Raw genomic sequence first — 20,749 nt, forward strand, 5'->3', positions numbered from 1 at the left:
CTGGATGGCGAGTCTGCACGACGAGCAACCGTCTCGAATAAGCTTCGACTTGGCAAACGCGCGACGCCTTGCCACACGCCCAGCGTCACGTGATCCCAGCTGAGCCAGTGGTTCTTGAAATTTGCTTTGAGATACGAGTGCTTTGGATGACGAGCCTGTTTCCAGGGCGAACCGCGCTCGCAGACCAAGGTTTTACTGTATTTGTAGGCTCGGCTCTCACCGCTTTCCAACACTGTGGCTGGTTGGTTTGCTGCGATTCAGTGATTTTTATTAAATTCACAGAGATGTGCAACCACCACCAGGTAACTTGGAACGTTTCCATCACCCCAAGAAGAGCCCCTACCATTCAGCTGCCCCCCCCCCCGCCCCCACCCCAACCCTGGCAACCAGCGCTCTACTTTCTGTCTCCACGGGGTTCCCCATTCTGGATGTTTCCAAGACGTGGAGTCATATGGGATGTGGCCTCTGGTGCCTGGCCGCTCTCACTCAGCGCACTCCTCAAGGTTCACGCACGCTCTGGTGTGTGTCAGCACTCGCTGCTTTTCACGGCCAGATAATACTCCATTATGCGTGGGTGGATGCGTTTTGTGTACCCCCTAGATGATGGACGTGTGGGTCTCTCCACCCTGACCAAACGGTGTGGCTCTGGAGGACAGAGATATACCCGTTCTGGGGGCTCAGCAGGGACTCACGGCTGGACGCCCCCATTTCTACCGCGTTAAAGCAAAGCTGGCCTCTGCTAGGAGTCTGGTGCAGACGGCGTGAGTCCCACGCGCCTTGACTCGAGAACCCGCCGCCTCTGGACGACTACCTCCCGGGGCACCACCCTGCCCGTCACCCGCGGCCACACCGCACAGGCGAAGGCGTGGCCGGCCTCCCCTCGGGGAGCACTTTGGAGCCGAATCATAACTGGCCGTCACTGGAGGCGGCCCTAGACACGAACCTGGTGGTGGAAGAGAAGAGGCGATGCCCCCGAGTGTCCCAGGGGCCGCGTGAGCCCCCTGCTCTAGGCCAGCGCCTCGGCCCCCACAAGGAAGGAGCCCAGAGGCAAGTCCGCAGTAACACGGGTGGCCCTCCACCCCCCGAACAGGCCACGGCTCTGAGCTGCTGGACGCAGACACAGTGGCCTGGCCTGGGGCGCCCAGCCGCATCCCGCCTGCCGCACAGCGGTGGCCTCGGCTTCCCCATCCAAGAAGAGTGCGGCGGCAGGGGGTGGGGCGTGGGATGAGAAACAGAGCTTCTGAACGCAGGAGAAAGTTTCCGTGTCGGCACCTGAGCAGGTACCAAGCAGGGAGCTGAGGGGCAAGCCCGTGTCCTCACTCCTGCCTCCAGGGGCTCTGCACGCCCCCGCGGAGTGACCCTGGGGACCTCTTCTCCGCTGGCTCCCCCCTCTTCACAGTGACGGAGTTTTGCCTTCGTTCCACGGCAGCACAAGCACCCGTGGACGGACGGAGGGATAAGCAAACCGTCCCTCCACACGGTGGAGGGTCATCCGGCCTTGAAAGGGCTGTGACACAGGCCACCACACGGCAGACCTCGAGGACGTCATAGCGAGTGAGATAGGCCAGTCACCAAAGGACAAAAACGGTGTGATTCCACTCGTACGAGGCCCCTCAAGCTCACAATTCAGAGACGGGGAGCAGGGTGGGGGCCAGGGCTGGGGGCGCGGGGTTAGTGTTTCACGGGGACAGAGGCTCAGTTTGGGGAGCCGAGAAGTTTCCGGAGACGGACAGTGGCGATGTTAGACAGTGTTATTAATGTACTTAACACTGCTCGACTGTATGCTTGAAAATGAACAGGATGAAAATTTTATGCCATTTGTATTTTATGACTTAAATTCAAAAAACGTTTTTAAAGCGAACGACCAGTTCGCACCTCCCCGGAACAGACCCATGCGCCGTGTGACGAAATCGCTCTGGATCTTGGGTGGGCAGTGGGCCCGGGGTTCTGCGCCTGGGGGAACGGGCTGGAAGCCAGAGCGCCGGCTGCCGCTGATGCCTGCTCACCTGTCTCCGCAGCGCTCTGGACTGGGAGTTTTTCTCGGTGGGAGAAGATTATTTCCTGGTGGTCGCAAACTCCTTCGACGGAAACACCTTCCTGGTAAACAGTATTATTTACAGGTAAGGAGCCTCCGAGGGCCACCCCCTTCCGCACAGCCTGGGTTTGTCGGCAGTGGGGTGAGCGCCGGCCACAGCCAGGCACAGGCGGGCAGTCTGTGGGTCACCTCAGAGCAGGCCGAGTCTGGGTCATGCCCCGGGGTCAGCCGGGTGGCCCGCTGGTCACGCAGACGCCCCCACCGTCGGATCCTGGCCGCAGGCACAGTATTCCGGCACCGTGCCTTGAGAGTTCGCGATATTTCATTCTATGAAATGTTCCCGTCCAGGACTGTGGCAGCTCTGTCCCCATGTCAGATGTCCTGCCTTTCCTCACACACGCACCGGGGCGCTGTCTTGAAGTCGCCTCTGGGAGGTTTTCGAGTTGTGCGAGCACAACACCTGGGACGTTTCCCTTTCTATCTCCAGCTGTTTATCATGACGTTTTCCACCTGCACCCCCAGACTGGGATAGTTCAAATAGTAAGATGTATCTACTTTCTTTGTGGTTAGCTTAAATTCTTTTTTTTTAATTTTTTTTTTTTTACATTTTTATTTATTTTTGAGAGACAGAGCACAAGCAGGGGAGGGGCAGAGAGAGAGGGAGACACAGAATCCGAAGCAGGCTCCGGTCTCTGAGCAGTCAGCACAGAGCCCGACACAGGACTCGAACCCGCAGACGGTCAGATCATGACCTGAGCCGAAGTCAGACACTTAACTGACTGAGCCATCCAGGCAGTCCTAGCTTCAATTCTCTTATAAAGCCACGTGGGCTTTGTTCTCGTTCAATAGCGTCTCTTGAACAACTTGCCCAATTTCTCCCAGGGTTATCAGTGAAGTCAGTTTTTTCTTTTACCTCTTCTCCAGACAACTTTGGTCATCTATATCTTACTAGAAAAATCGCCAAGTTTCTTTAGCCTGTTCGATTTACTAGAAAGTAGAATTTTTAACGTGACAAAGTAGTTTTAAAATTCATGTGGAAGAATATATTTTCAAATGTGGCCAAGATTTTGAAAAAACACAGGAGGGGAGGAGGCCCTCAGACAATGGAAACACAGCAGGTGGTTTCTGCGAAAAATAAACACACAGGCGGGAAGGCATATCGTCCAGAAGAGAAGCCAGCAAGTTATGAACATTTAATGTGATAAATGTGTTTCAAGTCAACGAGGAAAGCATGTGCTATGTGTTACTTAATAAGTAATTGTGTATAATTTCCTATCCGTCTGGAGGAAAACACAGCCATACCCTGCTGTATATTATACACAGAAATAAACTTTACAGGGATTAAAAATCTAACTGTAAGCAAGTAAACAACAGAAATATTAGCAGAAAAGCTAAGACAACTTTGACCGCAAGCTTACCCGGGAGGGCGCGACGCCTCCGTAAACAAGGCCTGTGCAAGGTTGCCAGGAAGTACCCTAAACTTCAGGGTTCTGGGGGAAAAGGCATCCTATTCACAAAGAAAACTATTGGGGCGCCCGGGTGGCACCCTAAGTGTCTGACTTAGGCTCGGATCATGATTTCATGGTCTGTGGGTCCGAGCCCCGCATCGGGCTCTGTGCTGACAGCTCGGAGCCTGGAGCCTGTTTTGGATTCCGTGTCTCCCTCTCTCTCCCTCTCAAAAAAAAAAAAAAAAAAAAAAAATTAAAAAGAAAACTTTTGACCACACATTTAATGGAAGAGGAACCCCTACAGGTTAATCAAAGCTAATTTTAATTTGGAAAAATGGGCAAGGGCACGAACAGGAATCACGGGAAGAAAATCAGAAACCTGAGTAGAGTACACATTAGGAGCTGCTCTCTCAAAGCTTGAGGATGGTGTCTCCCCAGACTTAAAGGCTGTTTAAAGGCCCCGCCCTTTGTGGAACAGCCCTGCCCTTCCTTCCCCGTCAGAACAGGACCTGCCCAGGCCTTTCTGGGAAGTTTCTGGACAAATACCAAATGAAAACCATGGTGCCCTTTGACCCAGGTGCCCGCCGTGGGAACCCCACCTTAGAAAGTGAAGCCACCGCCAGTGGACCCCTTTTGGAGGGCAAACCCTAGAACGACTGATGGCCACACATGGTGGGCAGGTGTGGGGGCCCAAAGTGGGGAGGGGGCCGGGCTGCAGAGCCCCTGTAAACAGACGGCACGATGGTGATGCCCTTGTGGTGACAGGTATGTGTTTGAGGGCAGGTCCTCACTGTCAACACCGACCCCAGGAGTAGGGGAGGCCCTGGCTCAGCCCCTACAATGAACCTTCTGGAACCGCCGGGATCCCCTCCACGTCCCCCCTGCCCGTTGAGGGGGGGTGCCTGCCGCACGGCACTCTGGACCAGGGGCAGAATCTGGGATGGATGCAAGGAGCTGCGGGGTCTGGGACAGGGCAGGGTCCCCCTTCCTGCCTCAGTTTCCCTCTCTGCAGGCTGACTGTGGTGCGGAGAGCTTGTGCAGCCCCGGGGGGGCAGGTGGGGCGGAGGGGCAGGAGCAGGCCCGGAGAGGGTCCCGGAGGGTCCCGCTCGGACACCCAGTGGGCACCTCGCCCCCTGCCTGTGGCCGGCCAGGCTGACGGTATGTCTCCGGCAGGTGGCAGGGGTATGAAGGGTTCGTGGCCGTGCACAGCCTCCCGACCTTCGGCTGCAGAGACTGGGAGACCTTCCGCACCGCGGCGGGTTCCTACCTCGTCTACTCCAGCGCGAAGGAGCCCCGCTCCCGGGTGCTGAAGCTGAGGACGGGGTGAGGGCACCGGTGCCCTTCCCGGAGCCCTGGGAGAAGCCGGCCCTTTCTGGGCCCTGGCCCTCGTCCGGGGGGCCGTCCGTCCACCTCTCTGCCCCGGTGACCGTCGCGGCGGATTTGGGGGCTCCGCGGGCGGTCGGGCCGGAGTCCGGTGCTGCCCTGCGAGCCCGGGCGGGCTGCCCGGGGTTCGCCTCAAGGGAGAAGTTCATACAAAATTTTACCTCAGAACCAGCGGGACCTCCCCACGGTCCTCCCGGCCCACCCGGGCGCGGGCACAGGCTTCACGCGGATTCACGTATCTCACACCGGCTATTTATTCTATACTGTCTGTACAGAAATATATTTATGACGCTCTTTACCAAAGGCCTGAAGGCGTCTGCGTGTTTGTGGGGGAGACGGTTCACTCGGCCAGCGCGGTGGGATGTGCCCTCGGGTCCCGGGTCACCGAGCCGGAGGGCGCCCCTCCTCTGCAGGGACTCGCTGCCTCTTCTGGCCTCGGTTTAGCCAGGAATGCGGCGGGGGTCGGTTTCGGGGAGGAACCAGCGGTGCGGGGACTGGGTCCCACCCCATCCCACCCCGTGCAAAGCCACGCAGGCCGGCTCCCTGGTCACTGCACTGGCCTCGTGGACGTGCGGGGTGCACTGGGGACACCTCCTCGGGGCCCGTGCTCACTCAGCTCCCATGTCTAACGCCCCAGCCCTGCCCTGCGGGGGCCTCCTGCCTCCCTGGGCGCGACAGGACACACGCCCTCGCAATCTGCGTGTAAAAGAACTTTCATGTGCTGCAGCCTTTGCTGGGAAGGCCTGTGGGGTGAGGACCAGGCCAGGCCTATTCCATCACCCATGGCCACGGGCTCCAGGAGAGCGAGGGCCGGGGAGGGATGTGGAGCCGGGCCACTGCCCGAGCTCAGGGACCCACCCTTGGTTTGGTACTCTGCTGTTTCTTTCAAGTTTCAACTCTCGGTGATCTTTGCCCAAGATCACAGAGCAGGGGGCACGGCGCAGCCCCAGCTGTCGCTGGGGTCTGGCTCCCCACGGCCACGTGCATGTGAGAACGGGGTGCCCTTCCCGCTCCCAGGAAGGAAACCTACCCCACGCCTCCTCCGGCCAGGCCAGAGTTGGGATTTCAATACGGATTTCCAAAAGCTGAGATTTTTCTGAGCCCCCTTCAGGCCAATAAGCGGACCGTGTACCTCGGGGAGGGCTGGAGCTGACCCCGGACGAGGATGTCCCTCCCCAGGGAGAGCCGCAGAGGGCAGGGGGGCCTGGGGCTCGAGGGAGGTCTGGGCCAGGTGGTGATGGCGACAGCCGGTCCAGGGACAGCCGGCCGAGGGTGCCACATAAAAATGCAGGCTCTCCAGCTAAATCTGAATCACAAGTAAACCACGGATGCTGTTTTTAGTATATGTGAACCCCAAATACTGCACGGAACATACACTAAAGGGGTATTTGTCGTTCCCCTGAAATTCAGATTCAAAGCGGTGTCCTGCACTCCCAGAGAGGGGTCGTGGGGAGACGAGACCTTCTTAGGGCCAACGGGGGGCGGGGGCTCTGATTTTATCTGAGATTTGACACAAGGAAGAAAGAGACCCCACGGGCTGGGGTGGCCTGCCGGGGGGCGGGCAGCCCTCGGGCAGGGTCGGCAGAGGGCACTGGTGGGTGGTCATCTTGGGGGCTTATTCCACAGGTGCCTCCACACAGGAGAGGGGAGGCCGGCCCGGGATGGTTACTTTTATGTGTCAACCGGGAGGATGTTTCTGGATGAGATTAACACACATCACAGGAGTCTGGGTAAAGCAGGTGGCCTTCCGCAATGCAGGGGCCTCACCCAATCAGGTGAAGGGAGGAATGGAACAAAAGACCAGCCTCCCCGGCAAGGGGGATTCTCCTGCCTTCAGACCGGAATGCACCTTCGGCCCTGCCAGGTCTCCCCCCGGCCAGTGGCCCTCAGCAGCCGCTGAAATCCTCTGCACCCGGTCCCTGTGACAAAGCTCTTGTCTCTACACATCCCGTCCTGGCGGTTTTGATGCTCTGGAGAGGCCTGGTGAACACAAGGGGCTAACAGGCAACGGCCCGCAGGAGTCCCACTTGCCACTTCCTGATCACCCAGCCTCAGTTTACCCGTGGGGGAGGGGCCAGCCGGGCGCCACCCCACGCAGCTTCTCTCCCCCCGGAGTGACCCAGACGTACACCAGCGGCCTCTCTGCCAGGCTGGTGTTGCTGTGTGTCTGGCTCGCCATGGGGGACGAGCCCAGGGAGGAAGAAGGCAGGTGACAGCGGCACATACGGTGGGAGCCACCTCATCCTTCCCGGGACTTTGCAAGCAAACGGTGCCTCCGCGTCTTTGGCACAGAACCTGATCTCTGTTCTACTGGGTGGAAACACAAAAGTGTAAATCAAGATCTGTTTAAAGTACAAATGCGAGCAAGAGGGGAAGCGGAGAGAACACTAAAATATTTACATCTTTTCAAGTAAGCTCTCCTGGCTTTTGTCCGTTGATGAGCATTTGCAAGGCGGCCTGCGCTTTCCCATGAATTCGTGCGTGGTTTGACGTGGCCACCTTCTTGTCCCTTTGGCAGCTGAGCCGCATTTCCCCGAGGCGGTATTCTGGAGCGTGCCGGGCTGGGCGCCTTTTGTTAACCCGTGGGACTCTGAACCGTCTTTACGGCGGTAAATAACTTGAAGGACGTGTTGGTACAGCTGCAGTTCTCTTGGGGTCATTTCTCCAAAGTCGCGACTTCCGGGAGAAACGTCCGTGAAAACTTCTGCACGGACTTCTCACTCCCAGGGCTCCCTCCTGAAGCCCGGACGAGGCTCGGCACGACCAGGGTGCGGGATCACACCCGCCCCGTCAGCCCGGCCAACGTGGGGCTTCGCCCATTTCACCATCTGCCAGGTCCGCACGTGGAGCGCCCTGGCAAGGTCGCGTGTTCACCGCGGTCGACACTCGACACTTCCGGCGCAATGGGCTCCTCTTCCGGGCACCTCTTAACCTCGGCACCACCAACATCCCCCTCACCCTCTGCCACACATGCACGTGTATACCTCACATACATGCATGTTCCCCCCAGGCATACATGCCTGCACCCACGCACACACACACAGACGTACGCACCTGCACACACACACCCATGTACATCCCCCTCACAGACACACCCACTCATGCACACACACATATCCACCCCATGCACACACGTGCACATGTATGCACACACACACCTCATATACATGCACACCCACACCCACCCACACACGTGCACACACCCCCACATACTCCCTCCACATACACACATACCCACTGATGCACATGCACATGTCCACCCCATGCACACATATGCACATATACGCACATACCACTTCACATGCACGCACACCTACACACACCCACACACATGCACATCCCCCACACATACATAGACACCCACTCACGCACACGCACACGCACACACATGCACATACACATACATTCCACTCAAACACATATTCACTCATCCACACATGCCTACACACACGTACACGCGCCCATGCATATACACCTGCATGTGCACACCCATGCACACATGCATATACACTCTTACATGTGCGCAAATGCACATATACCCCACAGCTGTGCACACACACACGCACACAGGTGTGTACAAACCTTCCAGGCCCTTCTAGCCAGGGACCGTGTCTTGGGCATGTCCCCAAGGTGCCCTGGGCGCTCCCAACCGTCCCCAGGGTGTAGGTGCCCCAAGTGCTCCCCAACCTTCCCAGGGTTCACGCGCTCCAGGTGCTCCCCGACCTTCCCCAGGGTGCAGGTGCCCCGAGTGCTCCGCACCGTCCCCAGGGCAGGTGCCCGGAGTGCTCCCCGGCGTCCCCTTCTCTAGTTGTATGTTGCTGAGAAGACCGTCCAGCGGGACCGTGAAGTGCACACATTTCCTGTCAAGCCCTGTTTCTTCTCTTTACTGTTTGAACTCGAGCAAGTAACCGAGCCCCTCAACCTTGGTCTCCTGGGGTCCCTCACATCTAAAATAGGGGACCCCTCATCCCCGGGGCTGCAGCATGAGGACGTGGTATGGCCGCTGCGTGGCCCAGGGCACCATTCCCGGACACACGAGTAGGCCACGGTTGGACCGGGCTCGTGGCCACTTACCTGCTCAGGTGTGTTTTCCTAAACAAACTTGGATTACGTAAAATCACTTTTGAAAGAGAAAGACAGGCTGTCCTACTTCTGAACGTGGATTCCTTGCCTTAAACCACATGCTAGCAAATCAGCAACACACAACGCCCAAGGGGGTTTCCCCGCTCCAGGGAGGACCGTTTCGTACTGGGACAGCCCCTAAAATGATCCGTTATGATCAGCAGCTCGTAAGCGAGCCCGGAGCGAAAGGGCATCTCGGCAAGGCGCGTGGCTCCGTGACTCCGAAGCAGCTCCTTAATTTTGCCCTCATTGTTGTTTAATTTTACTTTGATTTCATTTTATTTAATTAAGACGCACGGACCGTAAGGGTCCCGTTCAGTGAGTTTTGCCAATTATGCAAATCCAGACAACCAGCCCCGGACAAGGTCTAGAGTCTTTCCGGGGGGCCCCCCAGGCCCCCTGGGGCCCCGTTCCGGCCCATCCCCGCCGCGCCACCTCCCGCCTCTGTCGCCGGCAAGCTTTGTCACCCTCGGGTTCCCTTCAGTGGGGTGCACACTCGCACTCCCGTGTGCCTCTGTCACTCTGCTACGTGGTGGCCATGCCTGCACTTTGCTCATTCTTATTACCGACTTTATTGTTCACTTTGTCGCTTTCTCCCCTGGTAGGACTAGCTCATCGCTTGTGCACCCGTTGACGGGCCTCCGGGTGCTTTCCCGAGTGCGACGGCGGCAAACGTCACGGGGCGCTTGCATGCGGCACGTGATTTCCCCTCTCTGGGTGCGTATCTAGTGGTGAAGCTGCTGGGTCCCAGGACGGGCAACAGCTGGGCTTTAGGAGCCAGCCGTCCTCCAAAGGCCGGGCGCATGCGTGGTAACCAGGTAAATCGCGGTGACACCGTGCGTGCGCGGGAGTCCAGGCGGCCCGGCCTCTGGCTGAGAGCGCAGGACGAGGAGGCGCCGTGTGGGGAGAGGACAGCGCGGGGACGCCTTGCAGACGGCCTCTCTGCCCGGTGGGAAAGTGCTGGAGGGTCAGTGGAGACCTGCCCGAAGTCGTCAGAGAACCTTGTGGGCTCGGCTGGCCCTAGGCACATACAAGGACCCGAGCCTGACTGGTCCTGCCTCGTCCCCAGGGAGGGAGGGCAGCAGATGCCGGGGAGAGGAACACCGCCCGCCACGTCCACCCAACAACAGGCTGGGCCCCCTGTGCCAGTCTCCTGTGGCCGCTGTCACAAACTATCACACACTCAGTGGCCGAAAGCAACAGAAATGTATCGTCTTATAATTCTGGGGCTCAGAAGTCCCACCTGGGTCTCGCTGAGCCAAAGTCAAGGTGTGGGCGGGGCTGCATTCCCCCTGGAGGCTCCGGGGGAGAACCCCTTCCCTGTCTCCTCCGGCTTCCGGAAGCGAACCTCTCCTTGACTCGAGGTCCCTTCTCCATCTTCGCGGCCAGGAGCGGGAGGCCCGACGCCCTCTCTCTGGATTGCTTTACCCTGGCTCCTCCCCCCACCTCGTCCACCAGCAACAATCTCGAGCAAGACGCCCACAGGGATGACACAGGATAGCGTCCCTTTCCCAAGGCCAGCTGGCCGGGACCCCTAATCCCACCTTGCTGTGAGACCTGATGCATTTACAGGTTCTGGGGACTGGAGGAGGGCGTCCTTGAGGCCGAGCACTCCCAGGGGCTTTGACCCCTCCCCACTCCTACCCCTCCTGCCTGGGCCCCAGACCCCCTTCTGTGCCCCCAGCACTGGCAGAAGTCGGGTGCCGTCCTGTGCGGGCAGAGGGGCAGAGCTGCGTTCAGTCATGACCCTCAAGGTCTCACCCAACAGAGTGTGGTGTTTGCAAAGACAGTCGCCCTGTGCACAAACACAAACAGTGCCTGGTTAAAACTGCCCGGCTCCTTAGATGAACTCTAAGGAGACCCCAAAACTCACACTCCTAGAGACGAGATTCGGACAAACCCTCCAGTGACACCTCACACTGTCACTATTTCCTACATGTGTGGTTTTTGTGCATGTTGACCAAAAGCTCAGCGCTGTCCCTTTTAATGATGAACAGAGAAATCCACAGAACGCTTCAAAGAATTAACACAAAAAAAATACCTAGAAAAATACGGGAAATCCTGGCCTCCAGGTATTAAATTATATAAAAACAATTCAATTTGGTCTTGCCATAAATTTGGAGAAGTTAAAGTTCCAGGTGTCAGAAAAAAAAAGATTCTGAAATGGAATTTTTTTCTATTTGGAGGGAAACTTTTTTTTTAATGTTTATATTTGAGAGACAGAGCATGAGCAGGGTCCGAGGAGCAGAGAGAGAGAGAGGGAGACACAGAATCCAAAGCAGACTCCAGGCTCTGAGCCGTCAGCACAGAGCCCGATGCGGGCCTCGAACTCACAAACCGCAAGATTGTGACCTGAGCCAAAGTCGGATGCTCAACTGACAGCCACCCAGGCGCCCCTGGAGAGAAACTTTTTAAAGGTAAACACAAGAGCAGTAAATGGAAAGGGAAGACTATATATTTGTCAAATAGATATTGATATATATTTTAAAAATATCAATAAAGTCGAAATACCAGCACACTGGTACATCCAGGGCTTGACTGGTTCAAATGGCCGACACCCGAGGTCCGAGGCCGTGAGGCCCGCAGCCAAGCGGGAGCAGAGCACGGGAACCAGAGCAAAGAGCGCGAGCAAACATCCACAGCAGAGGAAATCCGAACGGTGGAAAACAGGCTTAAATTCTGACGACTTAAACCCACTTGGAATGGAATGGATGTCACAACGGCAGGTGCTCCTGGGCCCGCCGCGGTGACAGGACCGGCCCGGCCTTCCCATGGGGCCACATAGTTAAAACCTGAGCAGAGCGGCTCCTGTCTGTCAACAAAGCAAGTCATTGGCTCGGAAAACCTCACGTTTGGTGTCCTAATTATTGTGACATGTGACTGACAGGCTGTGATTCTCGGCCCAGGGCAAGGACAGGAGGTCTGGTGTCCGTCCCGAGCCCTCGCTCCAGCAACTCCAGCGAGCAGCTCTGGAGAGACCAGAGAGCAGGGGAGGCTGGGGCGGGGCGGGGGGGGGCCTGGCCCGGCTGACCACACGCAGGGCATGTCAGCACCACCAACCCCGGGAGACGGCAGGACCCAGCCCTCCGGCCGAGCGAGGCCCACCCTGGTGGTGCCCAGGAGTGGGCGCAGAGCGGGTGCTGGCAGATGTGAGACAGCAGGAGTGCTGAGGGCCCTGGAGGGCAGGACAGCGTGTGCCCATCCAAGGGGGCCACGGCCAGCTCACCCGTGTGGATGGAGGGCACGGTGGGGGCCGGGCAGCGGTGCGGGGGGCCCGGGGGGCTCGCCCTGTGCGTGGGCTCCGACAGCCGGCCCTCGGGGGAGTCCAGCACCGAGGTGGCCGCTGTTCAGGGATGTCCCAGGGGCCTCCTCCCTTTGGAAGGAATCTCCCTGCCCTTCCGGAAGCCTGTGGGGAGGGACAGGGTGAGGAGGGGAGGGGCAGGGTCTCGGTGAGCACCCTCATTGGCCCCGGCCTCCTCGGGCTGGCTGGGAGCTGGCGGCCGGGTGGGCTTCACGAGGTGAGAGGCTTTCCACAGGTGACCTACGGGCTGCGGACTCCGTTCTGGAGCCACGCCTGCCACAGTCACCAGCTGGGCGGACACACAGTCCCCACACCTCCACACAAACGCACTTTTCCCGCTCCGGGATTTTTGCCACACCTCAACTGCTCAGAAGCCTCTGCCGGCTGCTGAGGTTTCAGAGACGTCCGACGTCTGTCTGCCCCGACGTCTGTCTGCCGTCCACAACCAGCCGGGCATTCACCAGCCCGCAGGACCTCGGGGAAGTCATCTAATGTCCCCGCCCCCTGCCACTGCCTGCGGCCACACGGCACACCGCCCCCCGCCAGGCTGTTTCTCCCTCCCTTCGCAGGCCCAGCGTCTCCAACAGGGTCAGGAGAGCTCAGCCCAGTGGGCCTCTCGCTCTGGGACGCGGTCTCCCCACCTCCGTCGCACAGGTACCCAGCAGGCGCTAGGTGCCCGACCTGGCACCCGGCCCCTCGCCCACTCCCTCCAGGTCAGTGTCGGTGCCAGGGTGACAGAGGCAGACCCCGCACTCCTGGCCTTGCCGGGCCGGGCCGTGGACGGGCTCTGCTCCTCCTGGCTCCCCTGGTGCTTCGACCTGGGGTGAAACCGAGGCCCGCCTCTGCTCTCTGACAGCCCTCGGGCCCGTCCTTCCCAGAGTGAGAACTTCCAGGCCTGGGCATCAGAAGGCCCAGATTCCTGCCCGGCCCAGCCCCACACAGCTGCCTCCCAAGTTGGGCATCTCTCCCCTCCAGACCTCAGAGTCTCGGCTTCTCGTCTGAAAATGGAAATATTCCCCACAGCGGCCAGGCCCCGGGGCGGGGGGGGGGGGGGGGAGTTCGCCAAGGCTGGCTCGAGAGCAGGCCGTCCCACCTGGGGCCTGGGGCTGCTGCAGGCCTCCCCGCCCACTTGCCGCAGGGCCCTGCACCCTCCTGACTCTGGTCCTGAGCTTGGGAAGAAAGCGCACACTGAGATCACAGGAACTCGTGCCCAGCAGGCGCGTTTACTGCGGGTTACGGTGATCTCGGTGACCCTCCCGCCAGCCTCCTGCCCCCACCGCCCTGTCCCCAGCAGCGGTTCGCTCCCACATGGCTAACAATCTCCTGGAGCGGGAGAGCGGAGCCTGGTTGTGGTGCCATCAATCGCCTGGGGTACAGACTCTCCCCGTGGTCAACCTCAAGCTGCCATGATGATGTCGACTGGCTCACAAGATGCCCTGCAACTTAACTATTGGCCGTCGTGAGCCGGTTGGAGCCTGTATGAGCTCTGTATGCACCCCTCTGCCACGCTGTGGGCTCTCAGGTGTGCTGGGTCCGGAAACTTCAGTACTGGCAAGGTCTGCAGCAAGGAGGAACGGGGGGCAGGTCTGGGTCGAGTGGGTCAGAGACGCAGATAACAGAATCCACTCCAGCCAACGTAAGCACAAAGGGGTTTATTGAGAGGTCAGAGGCAGCGGGGAGGGCAGTGAGACTTTGGACCCAGCTTCCGGGAAAGAGGACTACAGAAACCATGCCAGGCTCCCGCGTTTGCCGGGAGCTGCCACAAATCCAGAACATTCCATCTCTGCCACAGTCTGCCAAAGCAGCCCTGGCTTCTCCCCAGGTAACTCAGTCCAGGATCAACGCCTCCTGTAAATGCATCTGTCGAGAACCCGCGGCAAGGGAGCCCGGGGAGCAGGTGCAGGAAAGCCGGCAGGGCTGAGGCCGGCGCACAGCGCCCACCGAGCTGTCTCCGGTGCTCGTGACCGGGACCCAGCTCCACCGCTCAGACGCCCTCGCACCCCAGCCTCGACTTGGCTGATGCCCCAGCGTTCTGCTGACCCTCTGGGAGGAGCCGACCCCCTGCAGCCCCGCACTGGAGCGTCCGCATGCACACTCCTTAGACCGCGTGCGGAATCCAAGCCGCCACAGGGCGGAGCCAGAAGCGCTGTGCTGTGCAGCCCCTGCTCTCAACCGCCTGACTCCCCTCCCCTGCTGCCCGCAGCCACCTTCCATTAAGAAAAGCACACCCGAGGGCGCCCGGGGGGCTCGGTCGGCTGAGCGTCCGGCTTCGGCTCAGGTCTTGATCTCACGGTTCGTGGGTTCCAGCCCCGCGTCGGGCTCCGTGCTGGGAGCCTGCTTTGGATTCTGCGTCCCCCTCTCTCTCTGCTCCTCCCCTGCTTGCACTCTGTCTCTCTCTCAAAAATAAAGAACATTTTTAAAAATTTTTAAAAAAAGAGGAAAATACACCTGGGTTTACCTAATCGCGTGTCTAATTTAAAACCATCATCCACCCTCACTGCAGGCCAACCTGGGGACTTAGGGCCCCATGGCGGGAGGCGGCCCCTGGTTCCAGGGCTTTAGAACAGAGTCTACAAGAGGAGCCCCCAGTCCCAGCCATGCAGGAACCCTGGCGGTGCACGTCCTGTCCTCCCCATGGAGCCCAGCTGGGAGCACCCTCCACGCAGGGGTCTTCTGCCCAGGAGCCCACCCACCAGGGACGGCCCCCGAGTGTCCAGATGGCCCATCCCCACCACTGGGCCACCCAAGGGAGCGACCCCAAGGCCCAAAGTGGAGGCAGGCTGGGGCACCAGGAGGCCACGAGTTATCAGGCGTCCCCTCCTAGGGTCAGGTTGGGGGTGGGACTCTGGGCTCCACGAGGCACATCCACGGTGAGGCTGGGGACCAAGGGAGCAGAAAGCCTCCCCCAGCCCAATCAGAGCAGCTGGGCAGGGAGACCAGGCTCCCCGAAGGGTTCCATGAGCCTCTCACGGCCCCTCGTCACCCCTCTGGCCCTCAGGCCTCCCTAGAAGCCAGACCCCTTCCACCAACCCCCATGGGAAGGAAGGGAGGCCCCGTCACCACCCTGAGCTAGGGTGGCTGCTCCAACCTCCTGCCCCATGGGGAGCCCTGGAGTCACCCTGCCCTGACCCCCAGACCTTGTGACGTGTTCCCTCCCACGGTAAACGGGCTTCACAGACTGGAATGCGTCTGTGCATGAAGAGCTTTGAAGGTCCCTTGTTTGGGGATCACAGTGAGAGCCAAGGGCCACCCACGTTCCACAAGGCTGTGACCCCACTACCCCTGAGACTGGCCAGCCAAGACACCCCCTTTGTCGCGTACCTGACACTGTCACCACGGATTCTCCCTGGGAGGCCAGCTGGACCCTGCCCCGCCCCGGCAGATTTAAGATGGAAGTAAATGCCCACCGGTGCAGGGCTGGGGCCGCTCAGCCGTGGGGCCCTTGGGGGCGTCCAGCGGGACGCACTCACACATGGCAGTGAGGAGGGGGGTGGGCCCTGGCAGGGTGTCGTTAAGGGGTCCCTCAAGGGGAGGGGAAAGAGGGGAGATGATGATTGTAGCCCGGGAGGGCAGAGGGCTCCCGGGGACCAGGGGGGGAGCGCATGAGCAGGAAGGAGCTTCGTGGTCCCGGAGTTTAGGGACCCGGTGGTCTTCCTTGGAGGGAGGCGTGCGCTCTGGGACACCCCCTGAAGGGCGAGGTCCCGGAAAGGCCAGGAAGGCCTGGCAGCCGGACTCTGGCTCAGGGTACGAGGGAGAGGACCTTCTGGTGTGTCCAGGGTCCTCAACAAGGGCAAGGAGGGAAGGAGCCCCCACGCCCCGCGCACTCCCTGAAGAGCCACATTTGGGTGGAATCCAGGCTCTCTGGGCTCATTCTGGCGTAAGAGGAAATGTCGAGTTCCCTGGCAGGGGACAGGCCCCCCACAAAGCCAAGGCCTCCCTCACAGCACGGAGGCGTACCCACAGGACCCCGGCGGGGACCTGTAGCGTGTAGGTGCTACGGGTCCTGTGGCACCTGTAGCGGGTCACCTCCATCGGGCAAACCCACAGGTGGTGAGCTCCTCGGGTGGTGGCCCCCTTCTCCCCACCACATGCACCCTGGGCGGGTGGGGCCCCTGCCCTGCTGGTCAGCCAGCAGCAGCACCTACCTTAGTCCCTGGGAGTGTCGGGCTGCGGGAGGCGGCCCTGGGCCCTGCCCCCCATCCCTGCACACCTGATCTGGACAGGGGGCAGAGAAGTGGGGGGTTTGGGTGCGGGAGGGTATTTGGAAGCTGACAGCTGTTTCTTTTTAATGCACCATAACTGAAAAAATCATGACCTTGTTTGGACGAGCCTTTTGGGTCTCAGCCGGGGAATCTGAATCTCTGAATCAACACTCAGATAGGATCCCGTGTTCGTGTCCCATGTCAGATCATGTGACGCTTTCCGAGTACAGACCACCCTCTATTTTAATCCTTTCCAAGCATCTGCTCGATGAAACTTGTACCCTTTATACCTCAAGTTCATGAGCAATGTGTCCCAATTTTGTCTCCCCCCCACCCAAATATTTGAAGCAATTTAAAAATAAATACTCATACAAAAGACATCAAAAAATAAAACTGGGAAGACAGATCACAGTTACACAGGTGGAGGTAATGTCTGCCCCGAACATAAAGTTGTACAGGAATTAGCTCTGAGATTCCTGGTGGCAAAGGTGGAGACAGAGGCAGAGAGACAGAGAGAGGAAGGGACAGACTTCCTGTTGCTGGAGAAAGGTAGCATCCCGTTGACTGGCCTTGAGACACCAAATCTCAGTCCTCCTGTCCTGGAGAAGGACCTGCTTTGGGCATCAGTGAGTAGAAAAGCAAGGCACGGATTCGACCCAGGATGACGGGCCTTCCCCCAAACCAGGCTCGGACAGTGGCGGGACCGAGGGCAGGGACGCACTGGTCTGGCTGCGGACACCGCCCTCCTTGACGATCCACTCTGGACCTTTTTCGGGTTGCTGTCCGTGGTTTTCTCGGGTTTTGATTTTTACGATTTTTCCCCCTCTCCCCGGAGTGAAATTTCAGTACAAACGTTACTCTTAACAAACATTCTGAGAATAAACAAAGCTGTTCAAAGGTTAGTTTGAACTACGCTTTTTCACTTACCTCTCGAGAAAAACCTGGTCTCTACTACTCTGCTCTGGAAAGAGTTCTGCGGTCGGATGTGCTCAGGAACCGCTACTCGGGGGCAAGGCAACCCAGTTCTGCGGTGTAGGACTCTGCCTCCAACAGACCAGTCCGCGCCCCGCCCTCTGCGGGCTGACCTCACGCTCCGGGGCGCGAGTCCATTCTTCTCTGAACGCTGTTCACACCCTACGGACGCCACGGGGAAGCGGCCAGCTGAGTGCACGGGAAGTGGAACGTCATGACAGGCGGCCTGGTGTTAAGTCCCGACTGGGTCGTTTCCCAACTGTGTCGTGGCGGGCGATGCCGTTTCTCCAAGCTTTGGTTTCCTGGCCCGTCAAGCGGGCCCGACGGTAACATGTTGGACTTGAAAGGCGGCGTGGTGACTAAAACACAGCACGAGAGAGGGTTCTGGAAGGGCGGGGTGCTGCTACAGAAGGGCTGTGGGGACCCGCCGCTCAGGGGTCTGGCAAGCAGGAGTCAGTCACCATCCTCTCCAAAAGCGCCGGGGGACAGGCGGGCACTAGGGCGCGGGGCCGACGGGGTCCTTGGACGCGGGGGCGCTGGGCAGGGACTTCAGGTACTCCAGGTGCTTCCTGGCGTCCTCCTGGTTCTGGCGCACGTAGTACACGACGTAGGTGATCACCATGGCGAACCAGCCGAACATGGTGACCAGCATGGCCACGTCGGTGGTCTTGTGGTGGGTGCTGCAGAAGCTGACGCCGGAGTCGAGCGCCTGGATGAGCGGCTTGCCCACGTACTCGTCCCGCACGGCCGTGTGGCAGGCGATCTCGTCCACCGACTCGGGGTCCAGCTTCAGCTCCCACAGCGCCTCCTGCAGCGCACACTCGCAGTGCAGGGGGTTGTGGGACAGGCGGATCTTGGCGCTGAGCTTGCCCAGGGCATCCTTGGGAATCCTGCGGATGCGGTTATGAGACAGGTCCAGCAGCCGCAGGCCCCCGGCCAGGCCCGAGAAGGCAGCGGGGCCGATGGTCTCGATGGTGTTCTGGGACAAGTCCAGCTCTCTCAGCTGGTTCAGGTGCTGGAAGGCCCCGTTGGGGATGTGGGCGATCTTGTTGGCATCCAGCTTCAGGAGCACGGCGTCGGCAGGGATGTCCTTGGGGATCTCCTGCAGGCCCCTCGCGCTGCAGTGGACGGCCACGGCCCCAGCGTGGTCAGGGCACTGGCAGCCCTGTGGGCAGGAAGCGCCCAAGCGCAGGCAGAAGAGGAGGAGGAGGCAAGACCCTCCCGTGGGGCCCGGTGGGGCTGAGGGGCTCTGCTTGCCCACGGGGCCCATGCTGACCACGCCTGGGGACACACGACAGCGTCCGCTCACTCAGTGCTGCAGAGCTGCGTCTTTCCCCGCTCCCCCGGCCGCCGCTGCGCAAGCGACCATCGGACACGCACATGAACTCTCGTTCCTCGCGTGCCAGGAAAAGCGGGGTTCTGTCAGTTCTAAAAGAGAGCAGCGAGCAGCATCAGTGACCGTGCTCCAGCAGGGAACCCCGGGGCACTCTGACTTTGGGGGGCATGTCACGGGCACACCGAAGCATCTGACCAGCGGGGGTCTCTGTAACTTATTTCCAGGGATTCCCAACGCCACCCAGAAGAGCAAGGACAGGTCGTGCCGACCGCTGGCTGGGTCCAGGAACCCTGGACACACCCACTGCACACCTAGGGGACCGGGGGCTTGCCCGGCCGGGCGAGGGTCCACCGCCCCCCAGCTGCTCAAGGCTGGAAACCGAGAGGACCGGGCTGCAGGGTTCTCTTAAGAAACCGTAATGCAGGGCGGCCGGATGAGCCACCGACTGGCGGCGCTCCCTCTGACAGCCCTCGGGGAAGTGTAGTAAGAGCTAAAGGTCCTCTTTGTCAGCCCCGACAGGACGGAGCACGCGGCAGCGGGGGCGGCGCCTTTTTATTTCGGTTGTGTTAGAGAAAGAAGGAAACCGAGAACAGAAAAGCCAAGCCCTGGGCGCGCGGCCGCGCTGGGGCGTGGAGTGGCGGCGCCGCGCGCCGGGCCTGGCGGGCGGGGCTCGGACCCCGCGACCCCCGCGACCCCCACGACCCCCGGGGCGGGGGCTTTACCTGCGCGGCCGCCTCCGGACACCGTTCTGCGCGACGCTCCCGGCCGCTCGAGCCCGACCCGAGCCACACCCCGGTGCGGAGGCGACCCCGGGCCTGCGCCCACCTCTGCGGCCGCTCGGGACGCGCGCGGCTCTGCCTGCGGCTCCGCGAGGCGGGGCCTCGGGCGGGGGCGGGGCCTGAGGACGAGGGGCAGGGCCTGGGGGCGGGGCTGCAAGGGCGAGACGGGGTGGGGCCTGTGGGCGAGGCCTGCGGTGGGGGCGGAGCTGCAAGGGCAGGAAGGCGTGGAGCCGGGGATAGGGCGGGGCTGGAGGCGGGGCTGTAAGGAGAGGTGGGGCGGGGCCTGGGTGCGGCGAGGGGGCGGGGCTGTGAGGCACAATGGGGAGGGGCCTGGGCGGAGTCTTGGATGGGGCGGGTTTGGGGCGGGGCTGTGATGCATCGTGGGGTGGGGTCTGGGGCGGGGTCTGAGGCCGTGGTGGGGCGGGGCGGGCCTTAAGGCAGAATCTGGGACGGGGCGGGGATTGAGGCGGAGGAGGGGCGGAGCGGGGCTCGGACGGAGTCTGCAGAGGGGTGGGGCCAGGGCAAAGAGGGGCCTGTGGGACAGGGGCGGGGCCTGGGCGGAGTCTGGGGTCTGTTGGGGGGAGGTGGCACCGTTAGACCGGAGGTGGGGCGGGGTCTCGGAGGCTGTGGGCGGGGCTGAGGGCGGGCCGTAGGGCCGCAGACCCAGTCCCCGCCCTGCCGCCCGGCTCTGAGGCTGGGGGCGGTGGGTGTCGGGCGGAGACCGAAAAACCGGTGGTTTTTCCCGCAGGTCCGCTGCCCGCGGCCCCCGAGGCTGGTTAGTGAGGTTGGGTCTCCGCCCGGCTGGGTCCTGCCCCAGCCCCCACCCTCTCAGGTCCTGGCGAGGGAATGTGGGGGTGGGGTCTAGCGTTTAAGCTGGATCAGAGCCCTCTCCAGGGTTTCAAAAGCATCTTTATTGTGGTGTAATGACACACGTATTTGCATTCGCTGTGTTTGACACCTGCATGCACGCGTGAAGCCATCACCACGAATAATGCAATAAATAGCCCAGAGTTTCCCCTTTCCCTCCAGCCCCCTCCCCAGGCAAGTACCTGCTGAGCCCAGTCCATGAGCTCGCGCTTGCTGGAACTTGTATAGGCGGAGTCTAGCTCATTTCTCTCTGCACTCCTGGTACTGCAGCAGTCGATGGTTATTCCTTTGTAGGAGCACGTAA

General features: G+C 60.4%; 3 protein-coding genes across 3 annotated transcripts in view; 1 reads left to right on the forward strand and 2 right to left on the reverse strand.

The window, feature by feature from the left end:
• The window catches only part of TSPEAR (thrombospondin type laminin G domain and EAR repeats), a 28,209-nt gene extending 23,091 nt beyond the window's left edge, over positions 1–5,118 (forward strand). Inside the window, exons 11-12 of the mRNA XM_042902934.1 lie at positions 2,019–2,120; positions 4,657–5,118. Coding sequence (XP_042758868.1) covers positions 2,019–2,120; positions 4,657–4,810 — 256 coding nt within the window. The 3' untranslated portion in view covers positions 4,811–5,118. The remainder of the gene's footprint in view (positions 1–2,018; positions 2,121–4,656) is intronic.
• A 4,640-nt stretch (positions 5,119–9,758) lies between these two features.
• Positions 9,759–16,321, reverse strand: LOC122198336 (protein TRACHEARY ELEMENT DIFFERENTIATION-RELATED 7A-like). The gene is made up of 4 exons (XM_042902935.1): positions 16,247–16,321; positions 15,697–15,811; positions 12,094–12,331; positions 9,759–9,930 (listed from the first exon to the last, which is right to left on the reverse strand). The coding sequence occupies exons 1-4, from the start codon at positions 16,319–16,321 to the stop codon at positions 9,759–9,761; spliced, it is 600 nt and encodes a 199-aa protein (XP_042758869.1).
• Positions 14,697–19,626, reverse strand: LRRC3 (leucine rich repeat containing 3). Its single transcript, XM_042903289.1, has 2 exons — positions 19,522–19,626; positions 14,697–18,891 (listed from the first exon to the last, which is right to left on the reverse strand). Exon 2 carries the CDS (start codon positions 18,731–18,733, stop codon positions 17,960–17,962), a length of 774 nt encoding a protein of 257 aa, XP_042759223.1. The 5' UTR covers positions 18,734–18,891; positions 19,522–19,626; the 3' UTR covers positions 14,697–17,959.
• Between the last annotated feature and the right edge of the window lie 1,123 nt (positions 19,627–20,749).

The sequence above is a fragment of the Panthera leo genome, chromosome C2 (assembly GCF_018350215.1).
Source record: "Panthera leo isolate Ple1 chromosome C2, P.leo_Ple1_pat1.1, whole genome shotgun sequence".
NCBI classification, from domain to species: Eukaryota; Metazoa; Chordata; class Mammalia; order Carnivora; family Felidae; genus Panthera; species Panthera leo.